The sequence below is a fragment of the Primulina tabacum genome, chromosome 9, assembly GCF_025594145.1.
Source record: "Primulina tabacum isolate GXHZ01 chromosome 9, ASM2559414v2, whole genome shotgun sequence".
Classification (NCBI taxonomy): Eukaryota; Viridiplantae; Streptophyta; class Magnoliopsida; order Lamiales; family Gesneriaceae; genus Primulina; species Primulina tabacum.
This window is the reverse complement of record NC_134558.1, coordinates 34,617,467-34,632,117: the sequence shown is the minus strand read 5'-3', so window position 1 is coordinate 34,632,117 and position 14,651 is coordinate 34,617,467. Positions and strand designations below refer to the sequence as shown.

At 34.4% G+C, this 14,651-nt stretch overlaps 3 protein-coding genes across 4 annotated transcripts; 1 reads left to right on the top strand and 2 right to left on the bottom strand.

The window, feature by feature from the left end:
• Positions 1 to 17: 17 nt before the first annotated feature.
• On the bottom strand, positions 18 to 3,110 carry LOC142555468 (vacuolar-processing enzyme-like). The gene is made up of 9 exons (XM_075666343.1): positions 2,846 to 3,110; positions 2,217 to 2,381; positions 1,991 to 2,147; positions 1,639 to 1,724; positions 1,332 to 1,531; positions 1,039 to 1,084; positions 761 to 979; positions 460 to 666; positions 18 to 332 (listed from the first exon to the last, which is right to left on the bottom strand). Exons 1-9 carry the CDS (start codon positions 3,068 to 3,070, stop codon positions 150 to 152), a joined length of 1,488 nt encoding a protein of 495 aa, XP_075522458.1. The 5' UTR covers positions 3,071 to 3,110; the 3' UTR covers positions 18 to 149.
• A 3,373-nt stretch (positions 3,111 to 6,483) lies between these two features.
• On the top strand, positions 6,484 to 9,735 carry LOC142555467 (ferrochelatase-1, chloroplastic). Its single transcript, XM_075666342.1, has 9 exons — positions 6,484 to 6,796; positions 7,254 to 7,560; positions 7,647 to 7,790; positions 7,887 to 7,988; positions 8,240 to 8,343; positions 8,421 to 8,547; positions 8,654 to 8,806; positions 8,949 to 9,049; positions 9,147 to 9,735. Exons 1-9 carry the CDS (start codon positions 6,735 to 6,737, stop codon positions 9,460 to 9,462), a joined length of 1,416 nt encoding a protein of 471 aa, XP_075522457.1. The 5' UTR covers positions 6,484 to 6,734; the 3' UTR covers positions 9,463 to 9,735.
• Positions 9,736 to 10,069: 334 nt separating this feature from the next.
• LOC142556614 (uncharacterized) lies at positions 10,070 to 12,309 on the bottom strand. Of its 2 annotated transcripts, none has more exons than XM_075668090.1 (3): positions 12,174 to 12,309; positions 11,417 to 11,607; positions 10,070 to 10,527 (listed from the first exon to the last, which is right to left on the bottom strand). In XM_075668090.1, the coding sequence occupies exons 2-3, from the start codon at positions 11,596 to 11,598 to the stop codon at positions 10,341 to 10,343; spliced, it is 369 nt and encodes a 122-aa protein (XP_075524205.1). In that variant the 5' UTR covers positions 11,599 to 11,607; positions 12,174 to 12,309; the 3' UTR covers positions 10,070 to 10,340. The 2 variants fall into 2 exon arrangements, with proteins under 2 accessions (XP_075524205.1, XP_075524206.1); XM_075668091.1 differs by having other exon boundaries at positions 12,165 to 12,185.
• Between the last annotated feature and the right edge of the window lie 2,342 nt (positions 12,310 to 14,651).

Below are 14,651 nucleotides of genomic sequence, written 5' to 3'. Positions count from 1 at the left end.
ATATACAGCAAAAGTCATATATATATATATATATATATATATATTGCGTTGACCGTGTAAGTTGTAACCAATTACATACAAGAGGACAATTACATAAATAAATTGAAGCCTTTGTATTATAAGTTAAGATATATTAAGGGGAAATCAATTTAAGCACTGAATCCCTTGCGAAGGGAGCTCCAAGGATTAGAAGGGAAGCTGGTGCAGGCTTGTGCTGCCGCCTTCGCCATCTGCTCGTTATTCCCGCCAGCATTGCAGATGTTGGCCAGAGAGCGCATGTGTCTCATACCGTATTTGGACAGGGATCCACAGTGCGTCTCATATGTTCTAACCTGTACACAACATAAGGGAGGGGTATTTACTCAGATGGGGTCGTTAGACTTAGATCATTGGGCTAAAATTCGATAAATGTTCTGAGTTGGACTAAAATTCGTCAAGGGATCGGAGTATATGAGTTACCAATGACTTGAGGCAATCCCAATCATCAACAAGAGGTCGTCCATCAAGTCGAACAGTGTTCAGCACTTCAGGACCCTTGGTTGTTCCGAAAAGAAGTTCTCCAATGAATTTCATGCTGATGTCGACATGAGATCGGTACTCCATAGCTTCGGCCAGCTGCTTTTGGGCTTCGAGTTTTCTCGCAGAGCCTTCAGGAGCTTTACGGAACTGCCCACGAAAGAAGTTAACAAATCTTGAAACCATGATGCATATACATATATAACTCGAGCTCAAGCTTCTGCAAAATTTTAATATAGTAAACCTTATCCCAAAAGTGTAAAAGATCAGCATCTCTCTGGTTGACAGATCTTGAAGGTGGGAAGGGGCTCAGAGAATTTTCATCCGCAGAAGTGTGAGCATCAGTTACAGGATTTGAACCCAAATACGTGGAAAGTTTATCGGGATTAAGCTTAAGATCACCATATTGCATGACATGGGAGATGTCCGGCTCATACTTTTTATCAGCAGCTCGTTTCTTGACCTGTGGGAGGAAAATTATAACATACTGTTCCATATAAAAAGCTAACAACAAAGTCTTACCCGTTGATATTGTTGCTTCAAGGTTTCGGTCTGGATATGTTTGTCACTGTTCATAATGCCATAATGTGAATCATATCAGTGAACAAAAGTAAACTGAGAGTTTCCTAACAATAACAACCATCCTTTTATCAGGTTAAAAGCACCTTAATTTTGCCTTCTCTTTTTACAGTTAAATATAAATTTTTAATCCCAGCCATTGCGAATCGTGTGTTTCAACAAGCGATCATTCGATCAAGTTGGTTGGCCTAGTACAGGAAATAATTTCTCAATAGACATAATCACTTAATACACACCTGTCCTCCATCCAGGCAACACTATACATGTCACCCAAGCAGGTTTCATACTCAGGGGGAGGAGTAGGATACTCTCCAGGACAGTAAGTTCCATAGCTACTCTCATGTGCATTTGAAGCAGTGGTTGCGTATATATTTAAGCCTTCAGGAAGAAGACCCTCAAATATACTTCCAGCATCACAAGCTTCAAGGTAAAATACCTGTAAATAATTCAAATAAACAGCCAAGCAAAATTTTACATCATGTAACGTTTGACAGATGAAGAAATTGCTATAGAGCTGGGGGTATAAGCAGGTAACCAGTCTACCATGCTCTTATATGATCCAGAAGCGTGTTTCTTTTTCAAAACATGGATCAGATCATCCGCAAAAAGGGAAGGACCGACAGGCATCCCTGAGAATTATAATAAACATCACATGAATCAAGAAGCTAGAGTAAACACGTCTGTCGTGGCGAAATGCAAGCGGCGAATCAAAGGCTATCTACGCAAATGTTAGGAAAAACGGCATTAGCTTAGGACATGCAGTCCGAAGGTACCATATTGACATCATAACGTTGAAAATAAGGATACTACTTGTACACTAAAAATGTGGCACCTAGTCATAACATTCAATAACAAAAGGCTTTCCTCCTAGACATTTGAAAAGAAGGTTACCAACCAAGAACCCCTGGACCACCATGATCAGCATAGTATATGAATACACGATCATTCGGACCGCTGTTCACAACCTTCCCACTACCTCCTTTAACCGCGTTCTTGTTCCCAAGAATCACAGAAAGGAAGTTTTCCGCAGTAACATCATCCCCAACATAATCCTGTTAAATGAGAGTAAGAGGTGGACAGTTCCAAATAAGAGGTACTAGTTATTGATGTATGCAAATTACCTTTGGAACTCCCTTATAAACATCCTTGCCATCAGGATGGTTGATAATGACTCCACGCCTGGGGTTTTCAACATTGTAAGCAATGTCATCATACATGAAAACAACAATATTTTCATCCTTGAGGCCACCTTTCTTCAGGATTTGATATGCATGGCATATATCCGCCTATACAAATTTGCAGGAAAATCGCAAAAAGATGATATAATCAATATACCTTTTTCAGTCATTTTCTTCTCTCTTAACTTTGGAAGGTAGAGAGAGTATTTTTCTAATTTCAAGCATCCTAAAAATAACAAGAATGCTTTAAATTAACTATCCAGTGACTTTCTCCCATCAAGTTTAAGCCTACACGCTCTGCTAAAACTTGTAAAAACTACAACATATAGCACAATACAAACACTTAGGACAAAAGTTCAGACGTGCAGAACTTCATTACGGATGCATACATGCTAGGATAACCGGCAAGTTTATTAATCGATATCGATAGTTTGTGAGCATTAAAAGGCAGTTTAGAATCTTGGCGAATTTAGTGGAATTATTCCAAAGTTGAAACAACACACACATCTTACAACTCCCGAAATCATTTTTGGAGCTCAATAATTCAGGTACACAAAGAACGAGCTGATCACCTGGTGTCTGTAATTATAGTATTCAGAAGATCCAGCTATCAGCACAGCCCATTTCGTTCCCACGGAATCATTGGCATCACTAGCGTTGGCCTTCGACACGCTAGCACCCAAGAATCTAGGTGCTTGCGGAGAAAGCTTGACGAGATTATCCCGGCCATCGGCGAGAGCTAGGATAGAAATTAGTACAAAGAGATAGGTTACACTGACGGCGTAGCGAATCATCATCTGTCTTCCTCGGGGAGAATTTAGATTCTAAGAATTTGAAGATACACGGAAGATGAGTGTGCATATTTATAGGCACAAACATGCATGCATATAGTTTTTTTCCTCGGAAAATTGAAATTTTAATGATAGTTCGGTTCATTAACTTTTTTTTTCCCTCAAAACTACTAAATCTACAGGTCAATAGTTTTTTTTGACATTGATACATATCTACTTGGCTAATGTGACAAGATTAATAAAGCTTTATATTACACACATTAAATATACATAAACAAAAATAATGGAAAACGACAAATTTTTTCCTCTTATTTTGAAGTATTGAGGTCGTTTTGCTTTAATTTTTTTCTTTTTCTACGAGATAAATTTTAATTTGAGTAATATATGCTTAATTCTCGTCACATGTGCCACGTAGGAGAAATAACATCATATAAATGATATTCGATGGATTTCGTGGTTTGTGACAAAAAAAATACCAAAACCAAGAAAATATCCAAGTTAATGCACCAAAACCAAAATTTGAGATATTACAAGGTTAAAACCCAAAACATGACAACTTTCATGACTAAAATTATAATTTTTTTCTTTTTTTCCTTCGTTTTACAAAAATAGAATTGTAAAAAAAAGAAAAATGTCATATTACTCCTCACATTATAATATTTATAATCGACGAACGTAAAAATAAATAAATTAGTTAATTTATTTGTAGTAAAATATTTTAATAATATCAGTATAAATCAAGTTTAAGATTTTAAGTTTTTTAAATTTATAATCGATGGAGACACAAATTAACGTGCATGGAAATAAATTAGATGGATTAATTGTATATCACATAAATAAATTAATATTTCACTATGTGAATATATAATTATATAGCATTCTTTTTCTAAAAAAAGAAACAAATTTTCAACATATATTTATTTTAGAAATTTTATTCCTAATGAAACTTCGGATCTTATGAATTAATATATGATGAGAAATAAGAAATTAAACATGGTCTTATTGTCACGTATTTAAATTACTAAAAGCATATAGTTAAAAATAATTAAACAAGTTTAAAATATCTAAGTTATATATATTAATTAGTAAACAATTTGTTTATTACTAGGCAATGAAATGCCCGGATCACACAGGTAATTAACTAAAGGTGCTAATTACTGCAAGTAAAATAAGGCATGTTATATATGCTATCTACCATCCATTATAATGAGAGTATAGAACAACCATATATACTGTCATAGTGCTGTTATCACAATATTAAGGGAAAATTAATTTATTTTCATGTAACTTGTATGTTTTGCGTTTTTGATCAATTGTCGGTCTATTTACAATTTTAGTTTACTAATTTGTATTTTTTACATGGTCCTTCTTTCATCTGAGTAATGATGTCACACGAAAACAATTGGGCGTAGTCAGAAAATTATGACGTGACACATGTGACGTGTTCGATGTCACGTCAATATTCGAGAGAAATTAAAATTGATTAAAATTTAAAAATATACAAGTAAGTGGACTAAGATTGTGAAATGCGCTATAAGATGATAAAATAAATAAAAATAAGTTTTTGGTAAAGCTGCAAGCGTTATTTTCTACATATAGCTAGTATCAGAGCCAATGTTACATGTTTGATTTTCCATTGATTGCAAGAAGTAAAAATTATTGGGAGGAAGATTATTGGAAACAATAATTCTCTTTCTTGGGTAGAGCAATCGAAACATGAAGTTTGAGATGTTGAACGGTTTAAACTATTTGAATTTCACCGTTATCACTAGCTATAATTTTCAGTAAAATGGCAAACGCTCGTCCTACATGAATGTTACCATGAAATATGAAATATTTTGTGTCGTGATCGATTAATTTTAGGTAAAGAATAAAATCTGTTAAATATCGTATTCGAACACATTTTCGATATTTTAATTATTAAGCTCTTTCCTCTATAAAAAATAAAATTAAACTATAAAGCTTTGCTATTATTAAAGCATTACCTTATCTTTTGAATTATCTATTTTGTTGTCTTTTGATAGCTCAGAAACATGCAAAAATGTTGTGAAACACGCAAAAAATTTACTAAGATAATATGTTCATTCGGGTTCCTCGAAACCGATTGCAAATGAACAAAAATAATTCATCGCACACATAAATGGCAATTATTCTACAAGTGCAGAAAATTATAATAATACATCAACTTGGAAGAAATCCTACTTTTTTATGAAATAATATTTTTGCATGATGAAAGATTTCCCTAATAATATTGACTTCATGCACCGTCGAAATTCTACTTCAAAATAATTAATATATATATATATATATATATATATATATATATATGTATATATATAAATATTATAATTAAATATACTAGAAATGAATCTAAGGGTATTGCTTGTACTTACCAACGTCTAAAAAATTTAGTAAATTTTTTTATAAAGAAACATTAATTATTTAAATGGAAAAAAATTCAGATAAAAAATTTAAACAAAATATAAAGAATTTTACGGACAATCAATTGTGTCGCTCGATGCAAATTGATTTAAAAAAAATGTTTTTCGACCTCTCCTTTATAAAAAAATTTATAAAAAATGTTGTTTAGGAGAACTAAGCAAGGTGGAGGATACAAATTAAGGCAATAAATATTAGTTTAATTGAAATAGAATCAGTTGTAGCTAGCTAGCACATGAAGAATAGACTGATAAGATGGTAGAATTACTCATAATTTTGTTCAACTATTGTCTAGGTATTTAATTTTGTAATATACTTTGACGAATTGTTTATAGCTAATTTGGTACCAAAATTTCAAATTGAGAGACAATGTTCGAATATAAGATCTAATTATAACAAACATCTTTGAGTATGTCTCTTGTGATACGGTCTCATGAATCTTAATATGTGAGATTGATCAACCATATCGATATTGACAATAAAAAGTAATACGCTTAGCATAAAAAGTAATATTTTTTCATGGATAACCCAAATAAGAGATCTGTCTCACAAAATACGACTCGTGAGACCCTCTCAGACAAGTTTTTGCAAACATCTTTTCTAGCGTGTCCGGAAAAAAATCTATTCAATGTAAAATCGTAGTACGTCGATTTCCCATCTCAGGTCAAAAAATTGTTTCAAAAGAAAAAAAGGCCGAAAAAGTATAAAAGACGGTTGGCCCATTTGATGTATTGACAAAGCCCAAATAAAAGTCAACAAGCCCATTCGGACAAATTTGTCGGCCCCAGTATTGTGATTTGGGCTGCGGCGAGAGTGTTTTGATCATCCGAAATTTGGAATGGGCTTTCGAGCCGGGTCGGTTAAACAAATGGGTTTCCGGATCCAAACTCATATTCTGAAACCCGGTTTGCTAAAAAAAAACGTGTAAATTACGCAGCCATTGTTGAAGAAGAACTCGTCAACAACCCTTCTGACCCAACCGTTTCTCATTTTTTGCATTTTCCTTTTCCAATATTAATACCTACTTCTCCACCTCTCCAAATCCAAAGAATCTTGCCAAACCCCATTTTACTTCCAACTTTTTATATCAAAGTTTCCATTTTTCGTTGTCTTGATTGATCTCCATACGCTTACGCTTGACTCTTTTTCATTACATCTCTCATATATATATATATATATATATATATATCTCGTACTTTTGAGGGTTGACTTTTTTTAGAACTCTTGCGTGATGGAGGCGGCAGCGAGCTCTCAGATTCGTCCCCAAATGACTCTTAGACGGAACCCTGCATCGTATGTGATTTTGGTTCTTCATGTGTATAGTAAAGTTTGCTACTGTTTTGTTTTGTTGCTTTTCGTGGCGCGTTTTAGTTTCCCGTGTGTATTTACTGGCAGATCAAGAAAATATCGTTGCTTTTGTCTTTTTCTAGTGGTTATGTTTAAGAGTGTGTTGGAAATATGTTGAAATATATATTTTCGATGTTTCTGATACATATATATGATCAAGGGAGAAGAATAATTTCTGAATGAAACTAAGGGCGGATATTGCTAAAATCCAAATCCTCTTCTGTTGAATCGATCCTTATATTCGACTATAACACGTGTAATTTGAAAATTATTTTGTTCTGGATGCAATTATTTTGCTAGCTCTTAAATTTGGTCACAGTGCCATACATAAGCATTGGAGTATGGTTTCAGGCTTTAATCGATCTCGAATCAAGAGGAAATTTTTCATTTCATGCATTTTCAGGTTGCTACCTCAGGCTAGGATGATGCCAACTTTCTGTAATATATCCGAAGATTCTATGCATTTATGCACTAATTCGAGTTCGAAGAAAAACAATCTTGTTGGAAGATCATCTCTCAACCTCCCTACTCAGATTAAAGACTTTGGCAAAACATATAGCTCGGCCGGTGTATTCACATATCCCATTAGCACCGCAGAGGCAACCCCTCTCACCACAGAGGAAAAAATTGGAGTAATGCTTTTGAATCTTGGAGGGCCGGAGACACTTAATGATGTTCAACCTTTCTTGTTCAATTTGTTTGCCGATCCTGTATGTTTTGTTATCGAAAAATGCATTTGTGAGTGATAAGTTTTATAGTGTGCTTGTTGGTGATACTTTTTACTGCCATGTTACAGGACATCATCCGCCTTCCTAGATTGTTCCGATTTCTTCAACGTCCTTTGGCACAGCTCATTTCTGTATTGCGAGCTCCCAAAAGTAAAGAAGGATATGCTGCCATTGGAGGTGGTTCACCATTGAGAAAAATAACAGATGAGCAGGTGCCGTTAACAGTTTCACAAATAAAAAAATTATTGTACTTTTTGTTGAGTAGTTATGATTTTAGACTGAGTGGTCATTTGATTCCCCTGTTTCAGGCGAATGCATTGAAATTGGCTTTGGAGAATAAGGAGGTGCCTGCTAATGTTTATGTGGCGATGCGGTATTGGCACCCATTCACTGAGGATGCTGTTCATCAGGCAAGAAATAAGAATGTTATAGTTTGTTTGTTTGTTTTTTTTAATTTATGGATGCCAATTCCGAAATTGCGCATTATTGATGCATGACTTACAGCGAACTAACTAGGTTTCATAGATTACTTTTTTCTCTAATTTGGTGATTTTCATATCTTTTACTGACTCTGAAAAGTTTCAAGACCTTCCACGATTTATCCACTTTCTGAATTATATTAATCACATTGATTAATTGTGTTCTTTTTTCTTGGTGATAGATCAAGAAAGATAGGATTACAAGGCTCGTAGTATTGCCTCTCTATCCTCAATATTCTATTTCGACTACTGGATCCAGCATCCGTGTTCTACAAAACATGTTTAGGTGAACCCTTATCTCACTTTGTTGGATAAGATTTCATTTCCCCGCCCTTTAAATTTCTAAATCAAGTTCTTTATTAGGAATGATGCAGATTTGTCAAACCTACCTGTTGCTATCATAAAGTCTTGGTATCAAAGAGAAGGGTATATCAAGTCTTTGGCTGACTTGATTGAAAAAGAGTTACAAATTTTCCCAAACCCGGCTGAGGTGAGTTTTATTCCATCTTTGATAGCGTCGACCTGACTGAGTAAATTTCAAATATGCCCATGTTATTACGAGAAAGATAAAACTGACATCTTGCTCGGTACTGTAGGCCATGATATTCTTCAGTGCTCATGGAGTCCCTCTCAGTTATGTGGAGGATGCAGGTGATCCATACAGAGATCAAATGGAAGAGTGCATTTTCTTGATCATGCAAGAACTTAAATCTAGAGGAGTTAACAACGATCATACTTTGGCTTATCAGGTTGGTTTTAGTGTACTGAGCATACAATTAAACTGAATATTCACCTACTTTCAGTAGAAGTCACCACGACAACAATATAAATGAAACTGTACTATATGTAGCATAAGTGTTAATTTAAATATATTTATGCTTATGACTTTAGAGCCGGGTGGGACCTGTACAATGGTTGAAGCCGTACACCGACGAAGTTCTTGTCGAGCTTGGCCAGCAAGGTGTGAAATCCCTTCTGGCCGTTCCTGTGAGGTATGCTTATTGTTTAACATCGTTGTTTTAATTCAATGATAATAATAAGGATGGCGTGTTATTGTAAAGTTATAATAATTCAAGGTTCAACTCTCAGCTTTGTGAGTGAGCACATAGAAACACTTGAAGAGATCGATATGGAGTACAGAGAATTGGCACTTGAATCAGGCATTGTCAATTGGGGACGTGTCCCGGCTCTTAACTGCACCTCGTCCTTCATCAATGATCTTGCAAATGCAGTAACAGATGCGCTGCCTTCGGCTACGGCAATATCAACTTCTAATTCGACATCTGAGGAAGCCGAAAATGATGTAGTAGGGTATGCTATCAAAATGTTTTTCGGTTCAATCCTAGCATTCATTTTACTTTTGTCACCAAAAGTGATATCAGCTTTTAGGAATTTTCTTCTCTAGAAGAGGCATTCGGTTTTTTTGGTTGAGTTCTCTGACTCCTGCGAATGAGAAGAGTAGTCGATAGATACCACTAAAGCCTTTAAAATGATTTTGCAACTCACCCGTTTTCTTTACACAACGTCTATAAGTTTCCATATCAACACAGACATATATTGGATGCAGTCTGGGATAAATTTGTGTTTTGTATTTTGTATTTTGCTACTTCTTGTCATATTTGTAGAAATTTTATGTAATATTTTTTGAGTTTACTGTTTGCTTGGGAGTCAAAAGTAATTGATGTGCAGGAATGTGCCTCTTGGATTAAATATTGGAAATAACTTTTAATGAACATTATGACAAAAAGGCCAAAAACAAAATTAAACTAAAATATTAATAATCAAACCGAAAATAATTGTAAAGAAAGATAAATCATTCCAAACAATATATCCAAAACTTATATGACAAGTGGAAGAGTGGTAAAGAGATTTTCGCAGTGGAAGACTTTTTTTATTGTTATGAAATTTTATTGTAACAAATGACAAGTTTCCATATGTTGTTGAAGAAACCAAAATCAGAATATTTCAGTTGTGTTGTGCTTCCCAACAGAACAACATCACAATATCCATTCAAAATGAATTTGATGGCACTGTCGAAAGAGGTCGATGATATGATTTGTTCAAAACAGAGACAAGGATCAAGGTGGAAAAGAGAAAATTCACTCTTCATCGGTGCTAAACTCAAGAGTTTCATGGACGATACCAGCACTAGGCTACAAAATTGAAATCCGTAAACAGTTGCTCACAATTTCTGCCAAGTGTACGAGTGGCAGAACAGCTATTTTATCGAGATAAAGGAAAACCAGTACTTGGGAAAGTAAAATTGTTGATATGAGTCGTGCTCTAGACATGATAGCCAGTTATCGTGAACCCTCTTCCAATAATCTCTCCAGCACAAAACCAGGCAAAACATTCCAAACCGAAAAGAGCTGCGATGCCAGCATCCTCTACCTTCAGTTCTTGCCTACGCTTCAACATCTGCTTCGCATGATCAAGTTCTTTCCACAACGATTCATATCGGCTAGGAATGCTGTGTCAAGAAGTCAACAATAATGATAAATAATGCGGTCTTAATTAAATTTAGTATTGCAGGAGAGAAATAATCGAGATAGAAGTTTCGAATTCACGGATACCCAGAAAAAAAAAAAGAAAATTAAGAAACTTTCAGCACCATACCAAAAAAAAACATATATCAATTGTCAACCATTCAAACATCAAGATTAACCTGACAATCTAGTATGGGAAATTATAAACGAATTCTTAAAAAAGAGCAGTGAGCTGTGAAGTTATGACACACAGCAAACTTGTCTAAAGGTTCTGGCTTGAAAGTTCAAAGTTGCGAACAAAAATCCGATGTGGAGAAATATCAGAAGTGACAAGATTGTATCAATTTTAGAATTATTGTCATAGACTCATGCTGCTTATTGGAATTAAGAAATTACAATTGCAGACAACCATCTTGGTTTTTCACAGAGACCGATCGGTCCCTCTAACTCTAAAAATTTAATGTCATAGCCACTGTTATTTTCACTCCAAACTCAGAAAGAAGAAAAGGAAGACATTAGTTCGGAATTTGATGCCACTTGATCAGTGGTTGTGATGAATTAGACACGGTCTTAAAAAGTACCAAAAGAACAACCAAGGTCATTTTCAAAGACGCAAGCACCAAAATAACATATCAAGTTTACGATGAAAATTAGATTTAAGCACATAACCACCATCATTATTATAAGTCAAGTTGCAAAATACCATATGCAACAAGCTGTGATGCACAAACAAAAATCAATTTATAGTGAAGTACTTATATGCTCCTAAGAAAACTTTAATTGCCAATCACAGATAATAAAAAGTGCGAGGGTGGAAAAACAAACCTATCCTCCAAGAATAATGTAGAATATTATGCATAAAAAATGGCAAACCTGGCAAGGCGGGTATAAAACAGCTGCTTCCCTAAAAGCTGGCAAGTTTCCACCGTAGGTGGTTCTTGGATGTATTTCTTGTTCTTCTCTAGCAATTGCTTGTAGTAAGTGCCTCCTTTCTTCACCACAAAGCTTGAAACTTCCATAGTTTTTGCTCGTAGTTGATTCAAGTTAGAAGCCATCCTCCAATCCTACATAAAACCCAAAAAACCAAATTCTATTATTCAGCTATTATTTTATTCATTATATTTCACAACATTTCCCCTCCTATTGTTAATTCTCGTCTATCCATCGTGTCAACATCCCCTCTATCACAAATTCCTTCCAGAGGATCAGCATAGTTGGTGCCAAAAAAGCACTATCCCAATGAAATATTACGGTTATCATGAATCAATCACTCAGAAGACAGAACCCTGTAAACAAAGGGAGGTTATGCAAAAATCATGACTCAGGTTTGGGGAACGAACATCTTTGGCCTCTTCAATACCAAACATCGATCTTTGACATTTGAAAATTAAAAACAATTAAAATGTACCTAAACTTGATTTTTTACATCGGGTAAACAATTAAAAACAGCAATTTTACAGTACTTCACTAATTTGAGCCGCATAAAGTTGATTTACTTCAAAGTCTAAAGCGAAATCATAATAAAAAAATGTACCTAAACTTGATTTTTTACTATTTTTCCCCAAAAAAAAAAAAAAAACAGATAGGAAGCTTAAGCGTACGCAGCTAAAAAAAAGTCGACTTTCCATACCTCCGTAAAGCTTGTTTTTGAGGAACAGACGAGGGTTTATGTTGCGGGGTTTGGCATATAAATGTGCTCTCTATTCGGTACTCTCCAGTAACTCTGGTGCGGTGCCGTACAGTTGAAAATTATATGCTAAGCAAATATTATTTTCTTGTTGTGCAAGAAAAAGAAAATTGTTTGCCAAACGGATCTTTACAGAAATAAAATATATTACATTTACGCAAAATATAAGTTTTACAAAAATAATGTTAAATTTCATCCCATCTTAACAAGATAATTATTTTGTGGTGTTTTATTATTATAAAATTGTATATTTTTTGTTTTATTAATTATAGTATATTGTTGGTTAGGTTGAACCAATTATCTTATCTTCAGCTCTGTTAACTGCTATAAATTTGGTGAATTAAAACCGCAAGTGGTTGATCCGACAAATTTTGTTGCATGCATCATGCATGCTCTAATTTATCAAATTTTGCATGTGCAAGATATGAGAACCTCAATGCTGACAAGCTTCACATTATGTGAGCTGAGATGCAGCAAATTTCCGCTAAATTTTCTCCAAATGTTAGGTGTAGTTTCCGCTTCACGGAAGATTTCATCCTACCTTGTGGGACATTGCCCCCATGAAAAGATCAAAGGCCTAGATTTATACACACATACATGGAGTCCACCAGTTTCTTTAAAATCAATGGCCCAGATCCTGTGGAGGCACTGCCCCACAGGTAGTGTCGAACCTTCCCCGGTTCACTCCCAATAGAATTTAATGACTGATTTAATCCCAAACATTTAAAAAACTTTTCAATCCAGATTTTGTGCCAATTTGTGGGTTAAATAAAAAGGAGATACTATGGCACGTGTAAATCGGTTTATCAGACGAAGAAAAAAATCCCAAATCAATTTTTAGCTCTAAGTCGATTTTCTCCGAAGTGCAGAAGACCAAACCCTTGGACTCGCTGCTGCCGGACGAAGAAAGTCACCACCTCCAGACGATCGGCAGTGGAGGGTTCTTTTTCTATCTATTAAACTACCCGGTTTCCCAAGTTGATGAAAATGAAGATCTCGGACTACAAATTAATTGAATAGTACAAGCTAAGCCTCCAAGTTCCTTCCAGTTTCCCACGTACGTTTCTAGATACTCAACTGCAGTCTCTTTAATTTACATATATAACAAGTCATTTTACGTAAGTAAGGAACTTGTCACCTTGAAAATGGACGAGAAATACACGATCCAATTCAACAAAACATTATATTTCACAGCGAGAAAATTGTTCAAAGTTTGTAAAATGGAAAATACATACTTCTTGATTGGAATTAAAGGAAGAAGCTTGTAAGATGGAGAGCACATCCAGCAGGAAGTACTGGGATGCTCGATTGCATCAATACATGCATACTACATCCAACAGTTTCATAGCAGCACTTACAGCAACAAAAATAACAGTAGCATAACCTCAACCAAAATAATAAATAGCCAAAAATAATACACAGACCCAACAAAATCACTCCTTCAGTATGATCACCAATGTGTTGTGGTCTTCTCACCTGTAGTTTAATAGGTAGACAGGCACCTATAAATTTTCATAAACAACACAAATACAAGTGAATATCGAGGATATTGAAATTTGAGCTACTCATGAAAAACTCGACTTAATTGTCGCTCTAATATGAACTTAGGATTTGACGACAAATTTCCTAAACAATTAGGTGAACATAATAAAAAATAATAACGATTGTTGTTCCACATTTGCATGTTATTCTTGTTTTGCAATGACCAAACAGTAGAGTGGTACAAATATATAATATAAATAGAAAAATAGACAAAAGTTATGTTGGCAGGAGACATTCACGAATTTCAAGTGTTTAATTTAATTTGAGGCGTTTGAACGAAGAATATAAGTTTATCGGTGGATAAAATTGAGAGAACGACGGTGATGGTAGTGGCGAAGTCAGGAATATGGCTCTACTCGGGCTAGAATTTTAAATTTTATAATTTTTTAATATTTTAAATTCATCTACCCGAACTAATATCAAATTAATCCAAATTTTACATATAAGTTTTTTTAAAAAAATTTGATCGCCCGAGCTGTAATATAATGTGGCTCCGCCACTAGTGATGGGATATGCATGTTACTCGACAAATCATTTCAATATACATTGAAACTTTTTAAGTGCATAAAATATTTAAATTCGATCGATATATCATTTCAAATATAAAATTATAACAAAATATAATTAATTGTGGTACACAAATATTTTCTTGAAAAAAAAAACATAGGTTATGTATTTAAAAACAGTGTTTGTGTTAAAGGTAATTGTAGGGAAAAAACGAATTTAATTAAATATGAAGGTAAATATAGTGTAATGGAAAGACATATTTTTTCCATACTCTTTGTTTTTATGAAAAAAATATAAACCCGGAAGCAAATTAGTTTTTTTAATAAATAATCAAATGTGGTTATATATATTTTGTGTAAAAACTATTATAAA